Genomic DNA, 19,591 nt, shown 5'->3' with positions numbered 1-19,591 from the left:
CAACCTTGATTCACCTTAGATCTTTGAAATAATTTATTTACAAACTTGACTACAAACTTGACTACAAACTTGAAATAATTTTTCTTGATAATGTTTTTGGATTAACACTAAAATCTTTGTTCAATACTCATTGGGAGAGTTGAATTAAAAGTGTTTAAGCTATTAGATTTCAAGGTTCCCAAATAAGATTTGCTTTGTTGGAATTACAAAAATATTGTGATGATACCAAGTCAAAGAATGAAGTAGGGAGTTTGGTTAATTCACTTGAGAGTGAGTTTTTACTCAGTATAGTTATTTGGTATGACATCTTATTTTTTATTAATATGGTGAGCAAGAAACTACAATCTAAGTCTATGTGCATTGACACGAGCATAAAAAAAATTAGAAAATGTATTGTTGTATTTTGAAAAGTATAGAGATGAACGTTTCACATCTAGTATGGATAATGCTAAAAGTGTTGTCATTGATATGGATGTTTAGCCTATACTTCCAACAAAACGTCGTGTTATTTGAAAAATAAAATTTGACGAGAATAATCAGGATGAAGAAATCTAGTTGACTGATGAGTCATTTAGAGTTAATTATTTTTTAGTTGTTTTGAATATGACCATTACTTCTTTAAAGAATAGATTTGAACAATTAAAAATATTTGAAAGGTGTTTCTGGATTTCTGTTTGATTCAAAGAAGTTAAAGTCATTAAATGACAATGAATTGCAAAAATGTTGTGTTAATGTTTTCACTCTACCTTTTCTGATGGTGATTCATGAGATGTCAATTTATCTAAATTGAAAGTATTAAAAATGACTTTGTCTCATGAGTTGATATCAACCATTGAAATATTTGAGTTTGTCAAAGTTACAAATTGTTATCCAAATGTTTTATTTGCTTATAGAATTTTATTAATTGTGCTGGTGAATGTAACAACATCAGCTGAAAAAAGTTTTTCAAAGTTAAAATTAATAAAAACTTACTTGAGGTCATCAATGTCACAAGAAAGATTGAGTGATTTGATAATTTTATCTATTGAGAATGATATGTTAGAAAATATTGATGTTGATGTTATCATTAATGATTTTGCTTCTCGAAATACTCAAAGAAACCACTTTTTACGATAATATGTGTATTTTGTTTTGTAGATGATAGGTGAGGCGAAAATTTTACAAGTTGAGAAAATATTTTGCTCATGATAACATAGGAGTTGATGGAAGAAAAAAAATAATACATATTTTTAAAATTTATTAAAACTTTGTTAGTCACTCGCTAAATGCAATAAACATACAATTTTTTAATGAAAATATGTGCTTATTTTTATAAATACACACAAATACACACTCATGAAAACAACTAAGTGGATTTTTCATAAAGATTACAAAAAGGTTGTAAAATAACTTTGATAAAAAATGGAGTGTATGCCGCCAAGCCATAATCATCTTCCATCATTCATAGCAGCTAGTACTTGATCCCCAATGCTGCCAAGCCCTTGATGGCTGTTGCTATCACCGGACTCATAAATGTTAGATGGTGCCTCATGAACCAGCTGGTATTCATTCTCCTTTTGATTTGGGTCTGTATTAATCAAGTGATGCTTCTGCAACTCTATTGCAACTTCCTTCATGCTAGGCCTTTCTTCCCCTTTAAGTCTCAAGCACTTTGCAGCAAGAAAAGCTACCTTCTTAATCTCCTTTTCATTTTCTTCATTCAAAATTCCAACTTGTAGAACATCAACTAGGCGATCCTCTTTCAAGCTAGATAGAAAGTGGTTGGCTAGATTTTTTTTCTCTCCAGGCTTGCCAAAGGAATAAGGTTTCTCCCCTGTTAACAGCTCTATAAGCACTGCCCCAAAGCTGTACACATCACTTTTCTCCGTTAGTTGGCCTGTTTGCACGTACTCTGGGTCTAAATAGCCAAAAGTTCCTTGCACAAATGTGGATAATGCAGTTTGATCAAGTGGAATCAATATTGAAGCTCCAAAATCCGACACTTTGGCAGTGTAAGTGTTATCCAAGAGGATGTTAGCAGTCTTCACATCTCTGTGGATAATGGGAATTGAGGCTTCTGAGTGCAGATATGATAGAGCTCCAGCGGCCTCTGCTGCTATCCTTACACGTGTTTTCCAAGTTGCACCATTCACGGTTCTTTCAGTGTGTATCAAATCAAAAAGGGTGCCATTGTTAACAAATTCATATACCAATAAAGGAACTTTTGTCTCTAAACAACATCCCAAGAGTCTGACCACATTCCTATGGTTGATTTGGGATAGAACAATCACCTCATTAATGAATTGTTCCTTTTGGTTGTCATCAACTATTTTGGATTTCTTGATAGCTACAGTTCTGTTATCTTCTAGAAATCCTTTGAAAACTGTACCAAAACCTCCTTTGCCAACGATTGAACTCTCATCAAAATCGCGGGTGGCCTTCTTTAGTTCTTCTTCTGTGAAAATTTGCATAAAACGGGAGGACTTTTCCGATGTAGAGAGTTTCTGTAACAAAATCAAACCACCATTTTGCTGAAAGAATTTCTCTTTTAGTTTGACGAGCTTCCTTTTTTGGTATATTAAGTACGGCATAGCAGTCCCCACGAATAGAATAACAAATCCAGCTGCGGCTCCTGTATTCAAAATATGTTGAATGCAATTTTTTAATTGTTTTTCGAGCAGAGATACGTGCAGGAAAAGAGTTCAACTGCAAGAACTAAAGTAAAGTAAATTGGAGCCGTTTAGTTTTTTTACCAACGATAACCATGGTATGTATGTTGCAGCCTCCTTCCTTTCTTCCGTTTCCGGATTGCCACTTATGACAGAAACATGTGTAATTTCCAATGGTGTTTCGACATTTCTTAGGACTTATGCATGAATGTTGTCCTGTCTTGCATTCGTTAATGTCTGCAAGTGTGTAACAGAAATAACTGTATTGTTAGACTAAGAAATCATCCAAGTAATAGGACTATTTTGGATCTATAAAATGTTTTTTTATTACTTTAGTGCTTTAAAGATTCTTGTTTTGATTTATTTCTTTAAAGATTTTGGATTTATTTAATTTCTGTGATACGTGACAACTTTAACTAGTAATCTTACAATGATATTGGTAGTCAATTCACATACAATGTCATCAAGGAGTATTATAGATTAGTTTGATATAATTTTTTTTTGTAAACTATAATTTTAATTCTTCACGTGTTCAAAGATGACATCAAACTAATTGAAGAATTAAAAATGTAATTTATAAATAAAATGATGTGTAACTATTATTCAGAATGACAAGTCAATTAAATATTAATGTCATTGTCATGTTAGTGAATGTTAATGTTGTTACTTGATCGTATGTACTAAAATTTTTAAATATTTAAAAGATTAAAAATATTAAAGTAGAAAAGAAAAACCCTATTTTATAGGAAAAAAGGGTTATTATTTAAGCCAAGTAAATATAATATTTCTTTGTGATAGTTTACTAAATTTCTGAAGTTAGCAACGAGCATGTGTTGAGATAGCTGAAGTATTGTGATTTTAGCTGTTTTCTTCTCAAAATAATTGTTTTCAATATAATCTAAATAATTGGAAACAACTGAAATTTAGAACAAATAAGTTGAAAAAAAATAATTTTTTCTTAATCTGAAATTTTATAGTTTATTATTATTTTTCAATAATTCTTATCCTTTTAGTTATTTTTATACTCTTTTATGGTGTAAAAACTTGTTTTTTTTTTTCATTCAAACAAAAATAATTAGTTATCTTAAAACGACATTTCAACAAACTTACATAAAAAACAATTTTACAATCAATTATAACAATAATCAATTATACATATAATTAATTATTGAAATAATTTAATTTTTACATCTATCCCAAACACACCCGAATTGTCAACAACCAATAGTTCCATGTCAAACCCAAAAGTTCTTTCCCCCTGTTTTTTTGTACATTTCACTGGGCGCATTTGTAGATTGAATTGGAACCGTATTGATAAAAAAATCATTTGATTCAATTATTTTAATTTTTATTCATTATTTAATTATTTTAGTTTAATATTTAAATTTTATCTAATTAATTGTACAATTCTATTTAAAAGTGTTTGACTTGAAATAATTTTTTATTTTAGTTTTAATTTATTTTTCAGTAAAATATTGATTAAATAAATGATAAACATAATAAAAAGTAAATCAAATTATCAAATATTTCATCTATAATTAAGTTATTTATAGCTACTAGTCATATAATTCTTTAAATATATTTAATTTAATTTATTTATCATAAATTTCTATAAGTTAATTGATAATTTTAAATGTATATAAGAAATAAAAAAATTAAACACAAGAGTGTATATATCATAAATTTATAAATAAAAGTGTATATTCAGATTTAATTTGATTAAATTTATTTTTAAATCAAATCCAAAATTCAATCTAGTGAAAAAATTCTTTTTTATTTTACTTTTGATTCGTTTAACTTTTATTTTTTGTTAGATTAAATCCATTTATGAAAACTTCTACCTTTCACTATCATTTGCTAAAAAAAAACTTAATAATAATTGTTGAGAAATAATTTCTTATCATCATTCAATTCTCTTTTAGTTTCTATAGTTCGAAATTGATCTTTTTAATCCTTATAATATATATTTTAATTACCTTTTAGTCCTTAAAAATATATAAAAATAATTAACTACAAATTAGTTATACATTATCAACTATTTTTTTATTACAAATTATTTTACGATAAATTAGTTATGAATTAGTTGCTAATATTTTTGTAGTTAATTCTAATTGATAATATTACTCATATTTTGATGGTAAGGATTAAAATGAAATTAAAATATAAAATATAGGGACTAAAAGACCACTTTCAAACTATAGAAACTAAAAAAATTAAAATATAAATTATAAGAACTAAAAAAACCACTTTCAACAAAAATTAAAATGTTATAAGAATTAAAAAAAATCTACTTTCAACTATAGAAACTAAAAAAAAAATAAGAATGGTGAAATTATAAAGAACAAATGACTAATTTAATTTTTTTTATTCTCAAAGTCAAAAAAAGACAAGAGTTATATATATATATATATATATATATATATATATATATATATTTAAATTAATGTTTTGGGGAATAAATTTTCATGCCGCCACAATAGCTATAGTTATATACACGAGGATATTATTATGATTTTAGCATTTGGAATTGGGATTTATTTTTCAAATTGAGAAAAAAAAAACATTATAGTACCTAGAATTAAAAATAATAATCAGTTTTTAGTCTCTAAAGGCAAACAACATTAATAACAAAAGTAGTAACATATAAGATGTTATCGGTATTGGTCACATGTACCACTTTCGTTAACATTAATTGTATTTATATATAGACGACTGAAAATAGAATTTTTGAAATTGTAGAGATTAAATTAAATTTTCTTTCTTTAAAAAAAATAATTTTCTTTATGGAAACCAATTCTGATTTATCTCAGACTGGGAGACTTAAGAATATAATTAAACCTATACAAGAGAAACTAGCCAGAAAGGTTAATTACCTACGCAACCATCCGGGTGGTATGGGTTTCCCTCGTAGCCTGCATTACATTTGCATAGGTAGCCATTTCCCGCGTTCTCACAATGGCTATTTTTATACCTGCACGCATGGCGAGGACTCTTCTTGGAAATTTCACATTTGTCGCTTCCAATTTTCCAATCAATGACAATGTGAGTGTTCAGGAGGGGGAAGTAGCGTAAATGATCCACCGAGAAATGGTAGGTTCCCTTTTTGACAACAAAGGAAGAGCTGCAGTTGTTGAAGTGGGAGGAGTAATAGAAATTTTCAAAGCTGAATGTTTAATTTGTATTCCATGTCTTTGAATGCTTTCCACACTCTCCTTGCTGACACATCTCGTCAAGCATCCTGTTGAAGATTTCGTACGGTTGTGAAAAGAGTGGAGATAGCCATAAGTGTCGCAGCCTACAGTTACGAACTCGTTGTCCTCGCTGGAAATGGCAAAAGCCTGACTTTTGAGCGCGAATGCAGTGCCCGTTCTTAATCTGTTTCCAAGTTTCCTTTTGCAAACGTGGGATATATTGAAAAGCAAGTCCATTTTACCGTCGAGGGTTATATTCAAAATTTTGTCATTCGTGCCTCCATCATATAAATTGGTGTCATCATGGCAAGTGGACAAAAACATCAAAAGGGGGTCTTTTTACAAATTATTTATTAAAAAGGGGTTCTTTTGTAATTATTTTTGGGGGAATCTGTTTTTTTATTGTAAAGCGCCCCCCAGACAGGCGTCTCCATTATGCACGTGACACGTGGCACAGGCGCGACGCACGAGGGAACAACAGGTAGTGTCCCCCTGACGCAGGCGCGTCTGGTAGCGCCCTGTCACTGGGCGCGACTGGTGGCGCCCCTGCACCAGGCGCGACCCTAGACGCCTAGGGACCAGGCGCCACCCCCCACAACATAACAAGTTTATTTTTTTTATCTTTATATATTTTTGCTGTTAGTTTAACTTGTTTATTATTTTAGTTATTTTTTATTAATTATATAACAAATTGTTTATTTATGTTACGGTTGTTTAATTTTTAGAATATAAATTTAATTAAGATTCATAATAAATATTATTGTAATATTGTTACTAGGCGTATTTAAAAAAGAAAGGCATATTATTATTATATATAAAAAATATATATATACGTGTTCTTATATTATTTTCTGAAATTGGTGAAATTGAGGAAAAAAATATATATATTTTCTGAAAGTTGAGAAAAAAAAATCCTCAATGTGAAGAAATTATTTATTTATATATATATATATATATATATATATATATATATATATATTTATTGAAATTGCTGAAATTGACAAAAAATATATATATATTTTCTGAAAGTTGAGAAAAAAAATTCCTCAATGTGAAGAAATTTTTATTATATATATATATATATATATATATATATATATATATATATTGAAATTGCTGAAATTGACAAAAAATATATATATATTTTCTGAAAATGAAGAAAAAAATTTCTGAATGTGTAAAAATTATTTTTTATTATATATATATATATATATATATATATATTTTGAAATTGTTGAAATTGACAAAAAATATATATATATTTTCTGAAAATGAAGAAAAAAAATTTGTCAATGTGTAGAAATTATTTTTTATTTTATATATATATATATATATATATGTTTTTTGAAATTGTTGAAATGGAGAAAAAAAATATATATATTTTCTGAAAATTAAGTAAAAAAATTCCTCACTCAATGTGAAGAAAATTTAAATTACGTGTTCGTTTCTAAAATTTAAATTACGTGCTCGTTTCTAAAATTTAAATTATGCGTACGTACTTGACTTTATTTATTATTTATGATATGTGTGACTATTAATTTTTTTTTCTTTCTATACAGGAGTTTTAATATGGCTAGTTCGTCATCTTCTCATCATTATGATGTGGTATCTGGACCATTAGAGGATGATTTATTGTGGATGCAAAAAAATCATGTATCCCAACATATTTGGAATGGTGCTAATGATAGGACATTAAAAATTCGACGAGCCACACCACTGTACAATCATAGAGAAGCACCGCCCGAAGAAATTATTCCTCTATTACAAATTTCGGATTTGTACCCAATAATGAAATTAGCGCAACTGAAAGTGAATGGAGCATTGGTGAATGCTTTTATTGAAAGGTGGAGGCCAGAAACGCATACATTTCATTTGAAGTGTGGAGAGACAACTATTACACTCCAAGATGTTTCTGTGCTACTTGGTATTCCTGTGGATGGAAGACTATTAATTGGAAATACAAATATTGACTAGTTTGAATTGTTTCATGAATTATTGGGTGTCATGCCTGACGATGCTGCAATTGATGAGAACTCAATTAAATTGAGTTGGTTGTCTTCTCATTTTGCAAATATTCATGATTTTACAGGCAACCAAGAAGGCCTTCAAAGATTTGCTTGTGTTTGGATCTTACGATTCATAGGAGGGGTAATGTTTGTTGACAAAAGCAGCAAACGGGTGCATTTGAAATATTTGCAGTTTCTGAGAGACCTTAGAGAGTGCAGTAGTTATGCATGGGGAGCTGCTGTTTTGGGTAACCTTTATAGAGAGATGTGCATCGCAACAGACTATAATGCTAAATCAATAGGCGGTTTCACTCTCTTGATTCAATTATGGGCATGGGAACGATGCCCAACATTAGCCCCCTTAGTTATTCCTCCACAACAACAAAACGTGCCACTTGGTTACAGGTATACTTTCCTTTACTATTTTGAATTCATTATTAATAAACATGCTTGGTTGATGTTAATCATTATTCTATGTAACATTTTATTTTGTTATTTAATTTTTTGTGAAGATGGTTGGGAGGTGAATTGCATCACATAGGCAATGACAATTTAATTGAGTTTCGTCGTAAATTAGATGTCATGAAACGCGACGAGGTAACAATTTTGATGTTTGTTTATTAAATGATGTTGTATTTCTTAATTAATTTATTAAATTTAACTTTTATATGCAGTTTGTATGGATCCCTTATGCTGGACATGTGGAAATGAATTTGAGTCAAGTTTATTTTTTTGGGTCTGTATTATGGACATGTATCATACCACTTATTTGTTTTCAAAAAGTGGAATGGCACCAGCCGGATAGAGTCATGAGACAATTTGGAATGCAGCAACCTATTCTGGGACCAGTAATGCAACCCAACAACATACATGACTTGACATTAAAGGGAAAGGAAGGAAAAAATTGGATGCGACTAATGCAACCCGCGCTTAATGAATGGAATAGTCGCTATGAAAGGAGAGTAGAGCAGACGCCGCCACAAACAGGGACCCTCGGTCTGAACTCTGAATATATGAGGTGGTACAGGCGTAAAACAAAAGTTTATGTCGACCCAAAACATGCAAGAAGAGGACTATTGGTATACATTGTCCATTATAATTTAGAAAAGAATGTTGTGCTTATTTAAGATTATTTTAATAACTATTCATTTATTTTCTATGCAGGGTGAAATCGCCGAAACACTACATTTTATGGTATCGCCTGTTGGGAGAAGGGTTTGTACTTTTGACGATTTACTGCCATGTATCGAGAAGATCACTCTTTTGTCTGAGGAAGAGGATAGGATACTTGAGGCACATGAAGATGCTCCCCCTTCTCAGCCACAATTTGAACATCAACAGTTTAATATACTACGGCAAAGTGTGGAGACTCGAGGCTTAGCGCGACGTCGGGAAACTATTGATGCAGCAACATATAGTTTGCCTCCGATGCCAGAACGACAACATGGAATGTATTACACACCGCCGACATTCACCCAAGAACCGTCTCAGATGCCGCCGATGTATTCATACCCACATGATTTTCAACCAGGGTATAGTTTTGCAGGCATATTTGGGTCCTCTCATTCTTCAACGGCAACTCCTTCATTTACCCAAAGTGGTCAAGTATTGACCCCAAATGCCCCACTTGCTGGTCCGTGGAATGTACTTGGAGATATACCCGACATGGACGACTTATTAGGGGTCGATTTACGTCATGATTTCTCTGCCGAGGCTGACCAAGTGGATGAAAGGGCGAATCCTAGAAGAAGAAATCCTGATAGGGCAGCTAGAAATTAGGACCGGCCATGTGGGACTTCGTCACGGCATCACAGATATAGTGATGATTGATTAATAATGAGTTTACATTTTTTCCGCATGGTTTAACATTTTCATGTACTTTGTATTATTTTTTTCCATGTGTTTCATATTGTCATGTACTTTGTATGATTTTTTTTATGTTAATTTTATATTATTGTCACTTCAACGTTTCAATTTATTGTGCAATACTTTTAAAATAAATAAAAATAAATAACCATAATGTTAATGACACATAAACCAAAAGTGATCTCTAACGTAATTTAATGGCCAAATCAAAAAAGAATTGACCAAATCAAAAAGCATTTTAAAACATTTTAGGATTTCAAAATGTATTTTAGGTGAAAATGTATTTTATTGAAAATGTACTTATATATACTTCAAAAAGAGAGAATAATAAAATATAAAAAAATAACAAATAATACTAATAATAAAAATGAAAAAAATTTAAATTTTTGATAAACAAATTAAAAAATATACAATTTAGAGTGTATAAAAAATAATCTTATTGAAATTTTGGGGTGGGGGGTGTGGGAATATAAAAAAATAACAAATAATACTAATAACAAAAATGAAACAAAATTTAAATTTTTGATAAACAATATAAAAAATATACAATTTTGGGGTGGGGGGTGTGGGAAGAGATTGGGGGGGTGTGAGAAGAAGAGGCTGGGGGGGGGGGGGTGTGGGAAGGGGCTGGGGGGGCAGGCGCCTGGCTGCCCTGCGCTAGCCGTAGCGCCTACAGTAGGGGCGCCACCAGTGGTGCCTGACCCCTAGGCGCTACCAAAGGCGCCCGCGTCAGGGGCGCTACCTGCTGTGCCACGTGTCACGTGCACAGTGAAGGCGCCTATCTGGGGGGCGCTTTGCAATAAAAAAACAGACCCCCCCACAAATAATTGCAAAAGAGCCTCTTTTTGGTAAATAATTTGTAAAAAGACCCCCTTTTGGTGTTTTTGCCTCGCAAGTGAGCTCCAATGCTCCCTCCAAGAAACGGTTGTGACCGGTTTCAGATGATTTGCCTATTCCAAATGGATATGGAATTGGAACACTTCCACAAAACCTTGGGCAGCCAAGCAGGGTTTGGTTAGCTGCTGTAGTTCCCATGCTTGCCGGCACAATCACCAACACCACTAGAATCCAAAATTATGATGAGTGAGATCTAAAATAAATTTAATTAAACCAGAAAATTATATGTTTAGTCTTTTGGTCTATGTGTAACTTTTTGTTTAACATAAAATAACAACATAAATTTTGTTGATTGATGTTAGCAACCGTATCTTGGACTGACCTTGTATCAGGGCTAGTTGCATCCGCATCGACATGGCCATCAATCCCATTGTTGTCATAAGTTCAATATTAATATAACTCAATTTACAGGATTACAATTTTTATATAGGCCACCTTTGGAAGGGACGCGATATTATTGTAGTAGTTGCTTCTTTTTCTATGAGCAAATTTGTAGCAAGTGGGTTTTTACTTTTTACTTTAGACAGCCCGGGTCAGATTGGATTAAAGTATGAAAGAAATTATTAAAAGAGAAATGCTGCATGATATTAAACGTTGATAGGACGAAGCGATACCAAAGAATCTGATTGTTGCAAAGAGAAAAGCTGGACGGCCCTAATTATAAAGTTGATAGTACGAAAGGATAATGTCATAGTAAATCTGATTGGTTATTTGACTGTATTTATCCTTGTTTTGTGTCAATTTTATGTTAGGAAAATATTAAGAGTATGTTTGAATGGAGGAATCTAAAATTATGAGAAATTTTAAATTTTAAGAATTTTAAATACTTCTATTGAAATTATTTTATTTTCAAAATTTTATATTTGGATAAAAAAAGTTAACATTATGAGGATGAAAAAAATGAATGAAAAAAAGACAAGATATGATTGATGTGCTAGTTATACCCGTTCCTCTACGCTCAGACCCGATTGATGTTTCATACAGTGTTTCTTGAAGAAGACGGTAAGAAGAGAATTTCAATTTCTCACATTTTAGAAGAAAATTGAAATTCCAGATTTTTAGTTGTTTAAAATTCTAAAATTTTAAATTCTTCACAAAAAAACATCCAAACAATGAATTCTAATACTTTCCTTAATTAAAATTTTCTGATAAATTACTTTCCTTAATTAAAATTTTTTGATAAATTATTTTCCTTAATTAAAATTTTCTATCCAAACATACTTTAAAGGTTCGCCAGTATAGTATGAGTAAACAGTAAAGAAGAAAGATAAAACAAGAAAGATATATTAAGAAAGGTTTGTCTAATTAATTTCAAATAAAATTAAGATTAAATAATTTGATAATAGAATTTAAACAATTGTCTTATTCAAAATTTTTATCATTAATGTTATGACTATCTTATTTAATGCATCATCTTTAATTTTTCTTGCATATTTATTTATATGTAAACTAAAAATTTTATAATTAAAATTACACTAAAATACAAAAATATATATGTAATAAAATTATAAAATATTTAAATCCTTAATAATTATTTTTTAATCACTATATTCTTTATTCACCTTAGGAAAAATATATATAGCTGTAATTTTAATTTTATAATTTTTAATTAAAAGTTATAATCTTTATCTATAATTTTTAATTAAAAATTATAAAGAAAATGTTGAAAAATATTTAAAGTATCATACTTAGAAGTTGTGAAATAAATCAAAACTATTTACCTAAAATTTGTTTTTTTTTCTAATAACTATTTACTTAAAGTGAATTAAAAAAGTGATTATTAAGATTTAATATTTTAAAATTGTATTATAATTTTAATTATTAACTTTTAATCCAAAAATATAAAGGTTTAATTTTACACATAAATAATATAAAAGAAAAATTAAAGATGCTACATTAAATGTGATAATTATAACATTAATGATAAAATTTTAAAATAAAATAATTGTCTAAATTATTAGAAATGAAATAAATTATTTAACCTCAATTTTACTAGAGTCAATTCCTATTAACAAATGTTAAAAAGGATGCAATAAAATAAGAAAGAAATACTAGTACAAAAAAGTAAAGTAATAATGAGATAGAAAAAAAAAATTAAGTAAACGATAATATTTCACGCAGGTAGGCCAAGGGAGAGGTTAGATAATTTATGGCGGAAAATAACTAAACACCAGTACTCGTCCAGCTAAGTGAATGGTGACTGCAAGGCATAATTAAACCTTGACTTACACAGTTGATTAGGCTAGTCAACGCGTATCTTATCGTTTTATCTCATTAAAATTAGTTTAGGAATAATTTATTTAAACTTATTTTGTAACAAATATTTATAAGAATGTTTCAAATAACTTATAAAAATTATTGATGGTTATTTCGGAAATATATATTTCGAAATTAAGATAAAGATAAAATAAATATATATTTTGAAATTTTATTAAATTTTGATAAAATATAGACTTGTTCTAATGTTGGATAAAACACAATTACAAGATTAATTTATTATATATAATTAGATCATATTATTTTATTAGATAAATTTTAAATTTATTAAATAATATTTAATTACAATTAATTAGATTATATTTTATTAAATTTAATTAAATAAATTATTTAATATGAGATTTAAATCACATCATAGTATAATTGGATAATACACAAATCACACTAATGTGACTTACACTAGAAATAAAAGTCAAAATTGTTTATTTTTGTCCATAAGCCGTTGGAGTTGTTTTGCCACTAAATTTTGTTTTTTTTTTCTAATTTTTTTTTACGCTTTACAGCTTGCAAATGAAAAATCATTATCCACAATTCGACACGAGGAAATGCGCTCAATAAAAATAACTCTCTTTGTCTCTCACCCAGTGTGCTTCATTCAGACACATAACAAACCTCACTTTTTCATTCATTGCACACTTAACTCACACGTCACAAATTTTACATTTTCACTCATCATTGATCACGTCACACGTTAGAGAAATTATTAAGTTATTCTATATCACAGTTTCTAAATAATCATATTTCAATCTCATGAAATTTTTCCTGATGTTTATAACAACAACAAATAATTATGTACAGCCTCTAACCCGGAATAATTATTAAAAGATTAATGCTAAGGAGACTCTCAGAAATTCTCTTTTGGATTGTACCCAAAAAAAACTCACTTTTGGAAACTATCTCTCATCTAATTTTTAAAAGCTTTACCTGTCTACCGTTCAACTTGTTAATTCAATTCGCATTTTTTTTTTGTTTTATTTTATTTTTATTACTATTTATACAGAGACTCAACCCTCCTCTATTAATTGCCATTACGCGCCAAAATATCTTGCTTCCTTCGTCAATTAAAAGTTTTGGCAGAGAATTTCTTCAGTTGTTCTTCATTATCACAAGAAGAATTGTCCTTCTGCAAGTCACCGAGTCTTTTCAATTTGCCCCCTGCTCCTTTAGAAAAGACGTTAATTGTAGAATGGGGATTCTAATGGTGAAGGAACATATATAACACCATGTTATCAGGCTGAATGGCACACAAGGGGATACAATATCAGGGGCAATTGGCAATAACTCAACTTGGCATTGTGTAGTGTGATTACAAATAAAAGTCAAAACATGATGCTAAACCACAAAATCTTAAAAGCCCTTGTCCTAAATGCATGAGTATACCAAGCCCTTGTCCAACAAAATAAAGATTTTTTAAAGTTCAATGACTACTTTTTAGAAAATATGGTGGATAAAACATGAATAAAATCTTAAAGGAGATTACATGAGTATACCAAGCCCTTGTCCAACTGGTATCGACAGAGGGAATCAGAATTCTCAATTATACCGAACCAGCATCGCCTTGTCCTAAGTGCAGTAACTCCAGTTTTATATACTACTTGCACCTGGAGTGAACTGTATTCAATAAAATGTGTTATTGTTAGTTACAAGTTAGCCAAATTAAAGTAGAGTATCAATAGTTAACTAGAATAATCAGTAACTTAGTTTGTATGCTAGAAGAATGGGGATCACTCAATCTTATATTTTGAGAGAACTACGCAGAAACTCTTTTCTTATTTTTTTTCTAATCTGGTTCCTAACAAGATGTGTCAGACATTATATGTTGCATATATATAAATAGTAACATTAGTCCAATCCTCCAAAATGAAAGTTGGAAATTTTTTTAAGAGTGTATTTGGATGAAATAATTTAAAATTTTAAAGAAATTTAAATTATGAGAATTTTAAATACTTTAATTTAATTTCTTTATTTTTAAAATTTTTTATTTGGATATAACCTATCTCTTCAACAATCAAGAAATATTCAATTTAAACTCTCTTTTTTTTAAAAATTCTGATGTATTGGACACAGGGACGTTATATTCGATGGCCAGATTTGCAGGTAGATGTGGTCATGGTTTCATTATTTAATAATCATAATTATAATTAGTAAATAGCTAAATTATAACCCTACTTATTTTTTGTTTAACAAGTTATATGTAAGGTTAGTTATATAATCGTTTATGAATATAATTAGTTATATAACAAATTATATATTATTATGAATAAATAAAAGTAAATTATTTTTATAAGATTAATTATAATTTTATAACTACTTACTTTTGTATAACTTGTTATTATATAATTAGTTATAGTTATTATTTTTTTTAAAAAAAAAACTGGTTTTTTTGAGCAGGGTTTGTTGATGACAACGGTATTTTGCGTTCATGGCGGGCGCGTCGTCAATTGTAGTGGGGTCCTTGGGTACGTCGCCGGTGACGGTGTTCATCGAGTTGTCAACGGGGATATGGGAGGGGGGAGGACGGTGGTGACGGTGCAGGATATTTTTCATGGCGTTTTTTTTTTCGCATCGTTGCTGGCGTCAATTCTGGCATGGGCGGTGGGGCCGTCGCTGATAGTGGTGGGGGTGATGATGGTGAGGTGTGTGGTGGAGATTGACTGGGAGGATATAAGAGAAGCGATACCTTCATTTTCTGCCATCTGGGTTCATGAAAGTAAGCAATTTCAAAATTCACTCTCTTGAAGATAGAATTTGAAATTCTATTCTTTCAATAACTAAAATCCTTTCTAAATTTCTAAAATTTTAAATTCTTTTTACTAAAATATCCAAACAGTTCTTTTTAATAAAAAAGAATTTAATTTCCTATAAAAAATACATTACCTAATTAAATTACCCTATCCAAATACACTCTTAAAAGAATTCAAGAGTAATATTTGACATAGGAATAACATTTATCGTTAATGACACACTTTGAACACAATCTTGCTATAGGTTCATCAATGAAAAGCTTAAAAAGAAATTATACTTAAAGAACACCTAGATTTTTACAAAAAAAAAAAATATGCAAACCAATTAAAATCCAATCCATTTTTTTAAAACCAGGTTTATGCAGGTTATTTCAAGCCAGAAACATTGAAACAATTACATATCTATAGCAACAACTAAAGAATTTATTGGAAGGAAAAAGACGAAAAGTAATTCCATATATACTTTTTATCATGTAGAGAATAAAATATAGTTTGTTTTTATAAAATTATAAAAATAAATAAATAGAGTAAATAATAAGTTGTGAGTATCCTAGGTATAAATAACGATATTAGGCCAGTTTTCACACCGACGATGTCTCCTCTTCTCATTTTCGTTCTCTTTTTCCCGCAGACCACCAAATCTGTCTTAGAAATATGACGATCTCAGACTCATTCACTGTTGGATCATCATGAAATTTAAGCACCAGGTTCAAAACTCAATTCCTAGGCTTTTCACCGTTGGGAATTATGAGAAAATATCGGAGCTGAGAGAAATACACTTCGCATCGTAACATTTTCTTTTCCCGCAGAAATCCAAAACTGTCTCGGTAAAACTACTATTCCAGATTCGTTAACCGTTGGATTGTTGTAAAATTTTGATATGTTGTTGGAGATTCAATTCCCCACACCTTCACCGTTGGGATTTTCGATTTAGTATTCATGGAGGAAGATAACAGAATCGCACGCAGATAGTACAAATGGAGACTTCAATCCCTTCTCCTTCTCTCTAACGTTTGGGAACCCTATCAGAGCAATAAGAGGAGAAACTTTAGGAATCTCAAGAAATTGCTAGAGATGTTGTTATCGTTGCCGGAACATACGTGAGCTCGCTTAGAGGTAAGAGATGAGTTATTCACAATTGGAGATTAGTGAGAACATGTGTCGGGATACTTAGAGGATTAAATTGGGGTTTATTTTGGGGTGTTTATTAAATTATAATTTTTTCTTTACAATTATAAATACAATATTATTGTCTTTATGTACCAATTGATGTTCTGATAAGAATTAATTGATGAACTTGAGTGTTCTTGATGTTTTTGCGTTTTGACCTTTGATTTTGATATAATTGTGTGAAATTATTTGAGGGGTTTTACTGTCCATGTTGTGATAAACCTTTTGTATAAATTATTATATTGAGATTATGAAATGGTGATTCAAATTATGAGTATGTGATAAATTGAACCTGTGACAAATGGTGAAATAAATGTGTATTGAGATGTGTGTATTGAGTTGTGAGTTATGAACTGTGCAATCACACAATTGTAAGATCCTTTAAGGGCGACAAGTATTGTGATGAGATCCACTATGAGAACCCGACGGGTTAAAATGATTTCGAAAATAATTGAGTAATTGTGTGCATTGTATAGTTCATAGGTAAAATGTATATGATTCATGAGGTGTGATAACGTGTTAAATTGAGATTATACCATTGTGATTGAGATTGAGTGTATGTGATAAATTGAGTATGTATATGATTGAGATATATATGTGTATTGAGTTGTGAACTATGAATTGTAAAATCACACGACCATAAGTCCCTTTAAGGGCGACGAGTTAATGCTAAGTCCCTTTAAGGGCGACGAGTTAATGTTAAGTCCTTTTAAGGGCGATGAGTTAATGCTAAGTTCCTTTAAGGGCGACCTTAAAGGGGGAAACTGGGGAGAGGTTCAAATGTGTGAAGTTTATCAATGGCCTCCGACCAGAACTAAAGATGATGGTGAATTGTCACAGTATCCACAACTTTGCACAGTTGACCAACATGTGTAGGATCTTTGACGAGGATTAGTGGGAGAAGTTCGCATTTTATGGGAATGCCAATGCTAGTCATGAGAAAGAGAAGAACCTTGTGACTCATAGTCGTGCCAAGCCGTATTCTTCCCCTCTTGGGAAATATGGAAACTATTTTAGGGGACAGAGGACTACTGGAGGACTTCACCCAGCTGGTGGGAGTTCTCAGCCAGTTAACAGGATGTCTTAGCCTACTAACAGAGGTAGTGGTGGTGGTGGTGCTCATGCTATTGTTTCTACACCACTCAGGTGTGGGAAGTGTGGTCGACTTAGGCATATAGCTCGTGAGTGCATAGATAGAGAGGTGACTTGCTTTAACTACCAAGGTTAGGGCCACCTCAGTACCAGTTGCCCACATTCGAGGAAGGAGAAGAACAGTGGAAGTTTGAATAACCAAAGTGGATGACCGAGGACCCCGAGGAGAGTGTTTGCTCTTAGTGGTATTAATGTTGCATAGTTCAATGATCTCATCCAAGATACGTGTTTCATAAGTCAAGTCCCCTTGATTGTGTTGTATGATTCAAGTGCAACATATTCATTTATTTCTCGTGAAAACTTTCCTTGGTTGTGTCTTCTTTGAAATTTGACTTGATTGTGGATACACCTACTAGTGGGTCTATTTTAACTTTTGATGTGTGTTTGCAATGTAATGTCTTAATTTCTGATAGACGATTTTCTGATTGATTTGGTTGTTTTACCTTTAAGTCAAATTGATGTTATTCTTAGTATGGATTGGTTATCTTCCAACCATGTCTTATTAAACTGTTTTGAGAAATTTGTTGTCTTTCTTGAGTTTGGTATGAGTGAAGAGGATATGTTTTTGTCTACTAACCAAGTTGAGGCATCTTTGAGGGAGGATGCACAAGTATACATGATCTTAGCTAGTATGAGTGTTGAGACCAAAACCCTGTGAGTAATATACCCTTGGTGAGGGAGTTTCCAAAGGTGTTTGAGGAGGTGTCTGCATTACCACTTGAGAGAAAGGTTGAGTAGACCTAGTGCCTATACTGGACCTATGTCCATAGCACCTTATAGGATGTCCCCTGTAGAGTTGAGCGAGCTTAAGAAACAATTAGAGGAGATCTTAGAGAAACAATTTGTGAGGCCTAGTGTGTCACCCTGGGGAGCACTAGTGTTGTTAGTTAAGAAGAAGGATGAGACTATGAGGCTATGTATAGACTATCGTCAGTCAAACAAGGTGACAATTAAGAATAGGTACCCTTTGCCTAGGATAGATGATCTGATGGACCAATTAGTAGGGGCTTGTGTGTTCAGTAAGATAGATCTCAGGTTATGTTACCACCAGATTAAAGTGAAGCCTGAGGATATTCTGAAGACTGCCTTTAGGACCCGTTACGACCATTATGAGTACTTGGTTATGCCTTTTGTTGTGACCAACGCCCCTAGTGTGTTCATGGACTACATGAATAAGATCTTTCATCCCTACCTAGATAGTTTTGTAGTGGTCTTCATAGATGATATCTTGGTGTATTCCAAGACTAGGGAGGAACATGAGGAGCATCTAAGGGTTGTGTTGCAAACCCTCAAGGACAACTGACTGTATGCTAAGTTATCCAAGTGTGAGTTTTAGCTAGAGGAGATGAGCTTCCTAGGGCACGTTATATCCAAGGGAGGGATAACAGTGGATCCTTCCAAGGTAGAGGCGGTGATGAGTTGGGAAAGTCCTAAGTCAGTGTTTGAGATTAGGAGTTTCCTTGATTTAGCAGGATACTATCGTAGGTTCATAGAGGGTTTTTCTAAGCTAGCCTTACCTTTGACCAAGCTTACTCGTAAGAGTCAAGTTTTTGTGTGGGATACCCAGTGTGAGAGTAGTTTATGTACCCTTAAGAAAAGGTTGACCACTGCACTTGTTTTAGTGTTACCCAACCTGAGTA

General features: G+C 31.4%; 2 protein-coding genes across 2 annotated transcripts; both read right to left on the bottom strand.

The window, feature by feature from the left end:
- Window positions 1-1,272: 1,272 nt before the first annotated feature.
- Window positions 1,273-2,879, bottom strand: LOC114383079 (wall-associated receptor kinase 5-like). The gene has a single exon (XM_028342673.1). It carries the CDS (start codon window positions 2,568-2,570, stop codon window positions 1,428-1,430), a length of 1,143 nt encoding a protein of 380 aa, XP_028198474.1. The 5' UTR covers window positions 2,571-2,879; the 3' UTR covers window positions 1,273-1,427.
- Window positions 2,880-10,402: 7,523 nt separating this feature from the next.
- On the bottom strand, window positions 10,403-10,980 carry LOC114383081. Its single transcript, XM_028342674.1, has 2 exons — window positions 10,931-10,980; window positions 10,403-10,772 (listed from the first exon to the last, which is right to left on the bottom strand). The coding sequence occupies exons 1-2, from the start codon at window positions 10,977-10,979 to the stop codon at window positions 10,450-10,452; spliced, it is 372 nt and encodes a 123-aa protein (XP_028198475.1). The 5' UTR covers window position 10,980; the 3' UTR covers window positions 10,403-10,449.
- Between the last annotated feature and the right edge of the window lie 8,611 nt (window positions 10,981-19,591).

Source organism: Glycine soja, chromosome 14, assembly GCF_004193775.1.
Source record: "Glycine soja cultivar W05 chromosome 14, ASM419377v2, whole genome shotgun sequence".
Lineage (NCBI taxonomy): Eukaryota > Viridiplantae > Streptophyta > Magnoliopsida > Fabales > Fabaceae > Glycine > Glycine soja.
The sequence above is the reverse complement of the archived record's forward strand: the minus strand, read 5'-3'. Positions and strand labels throughout refer to the sequence as shown.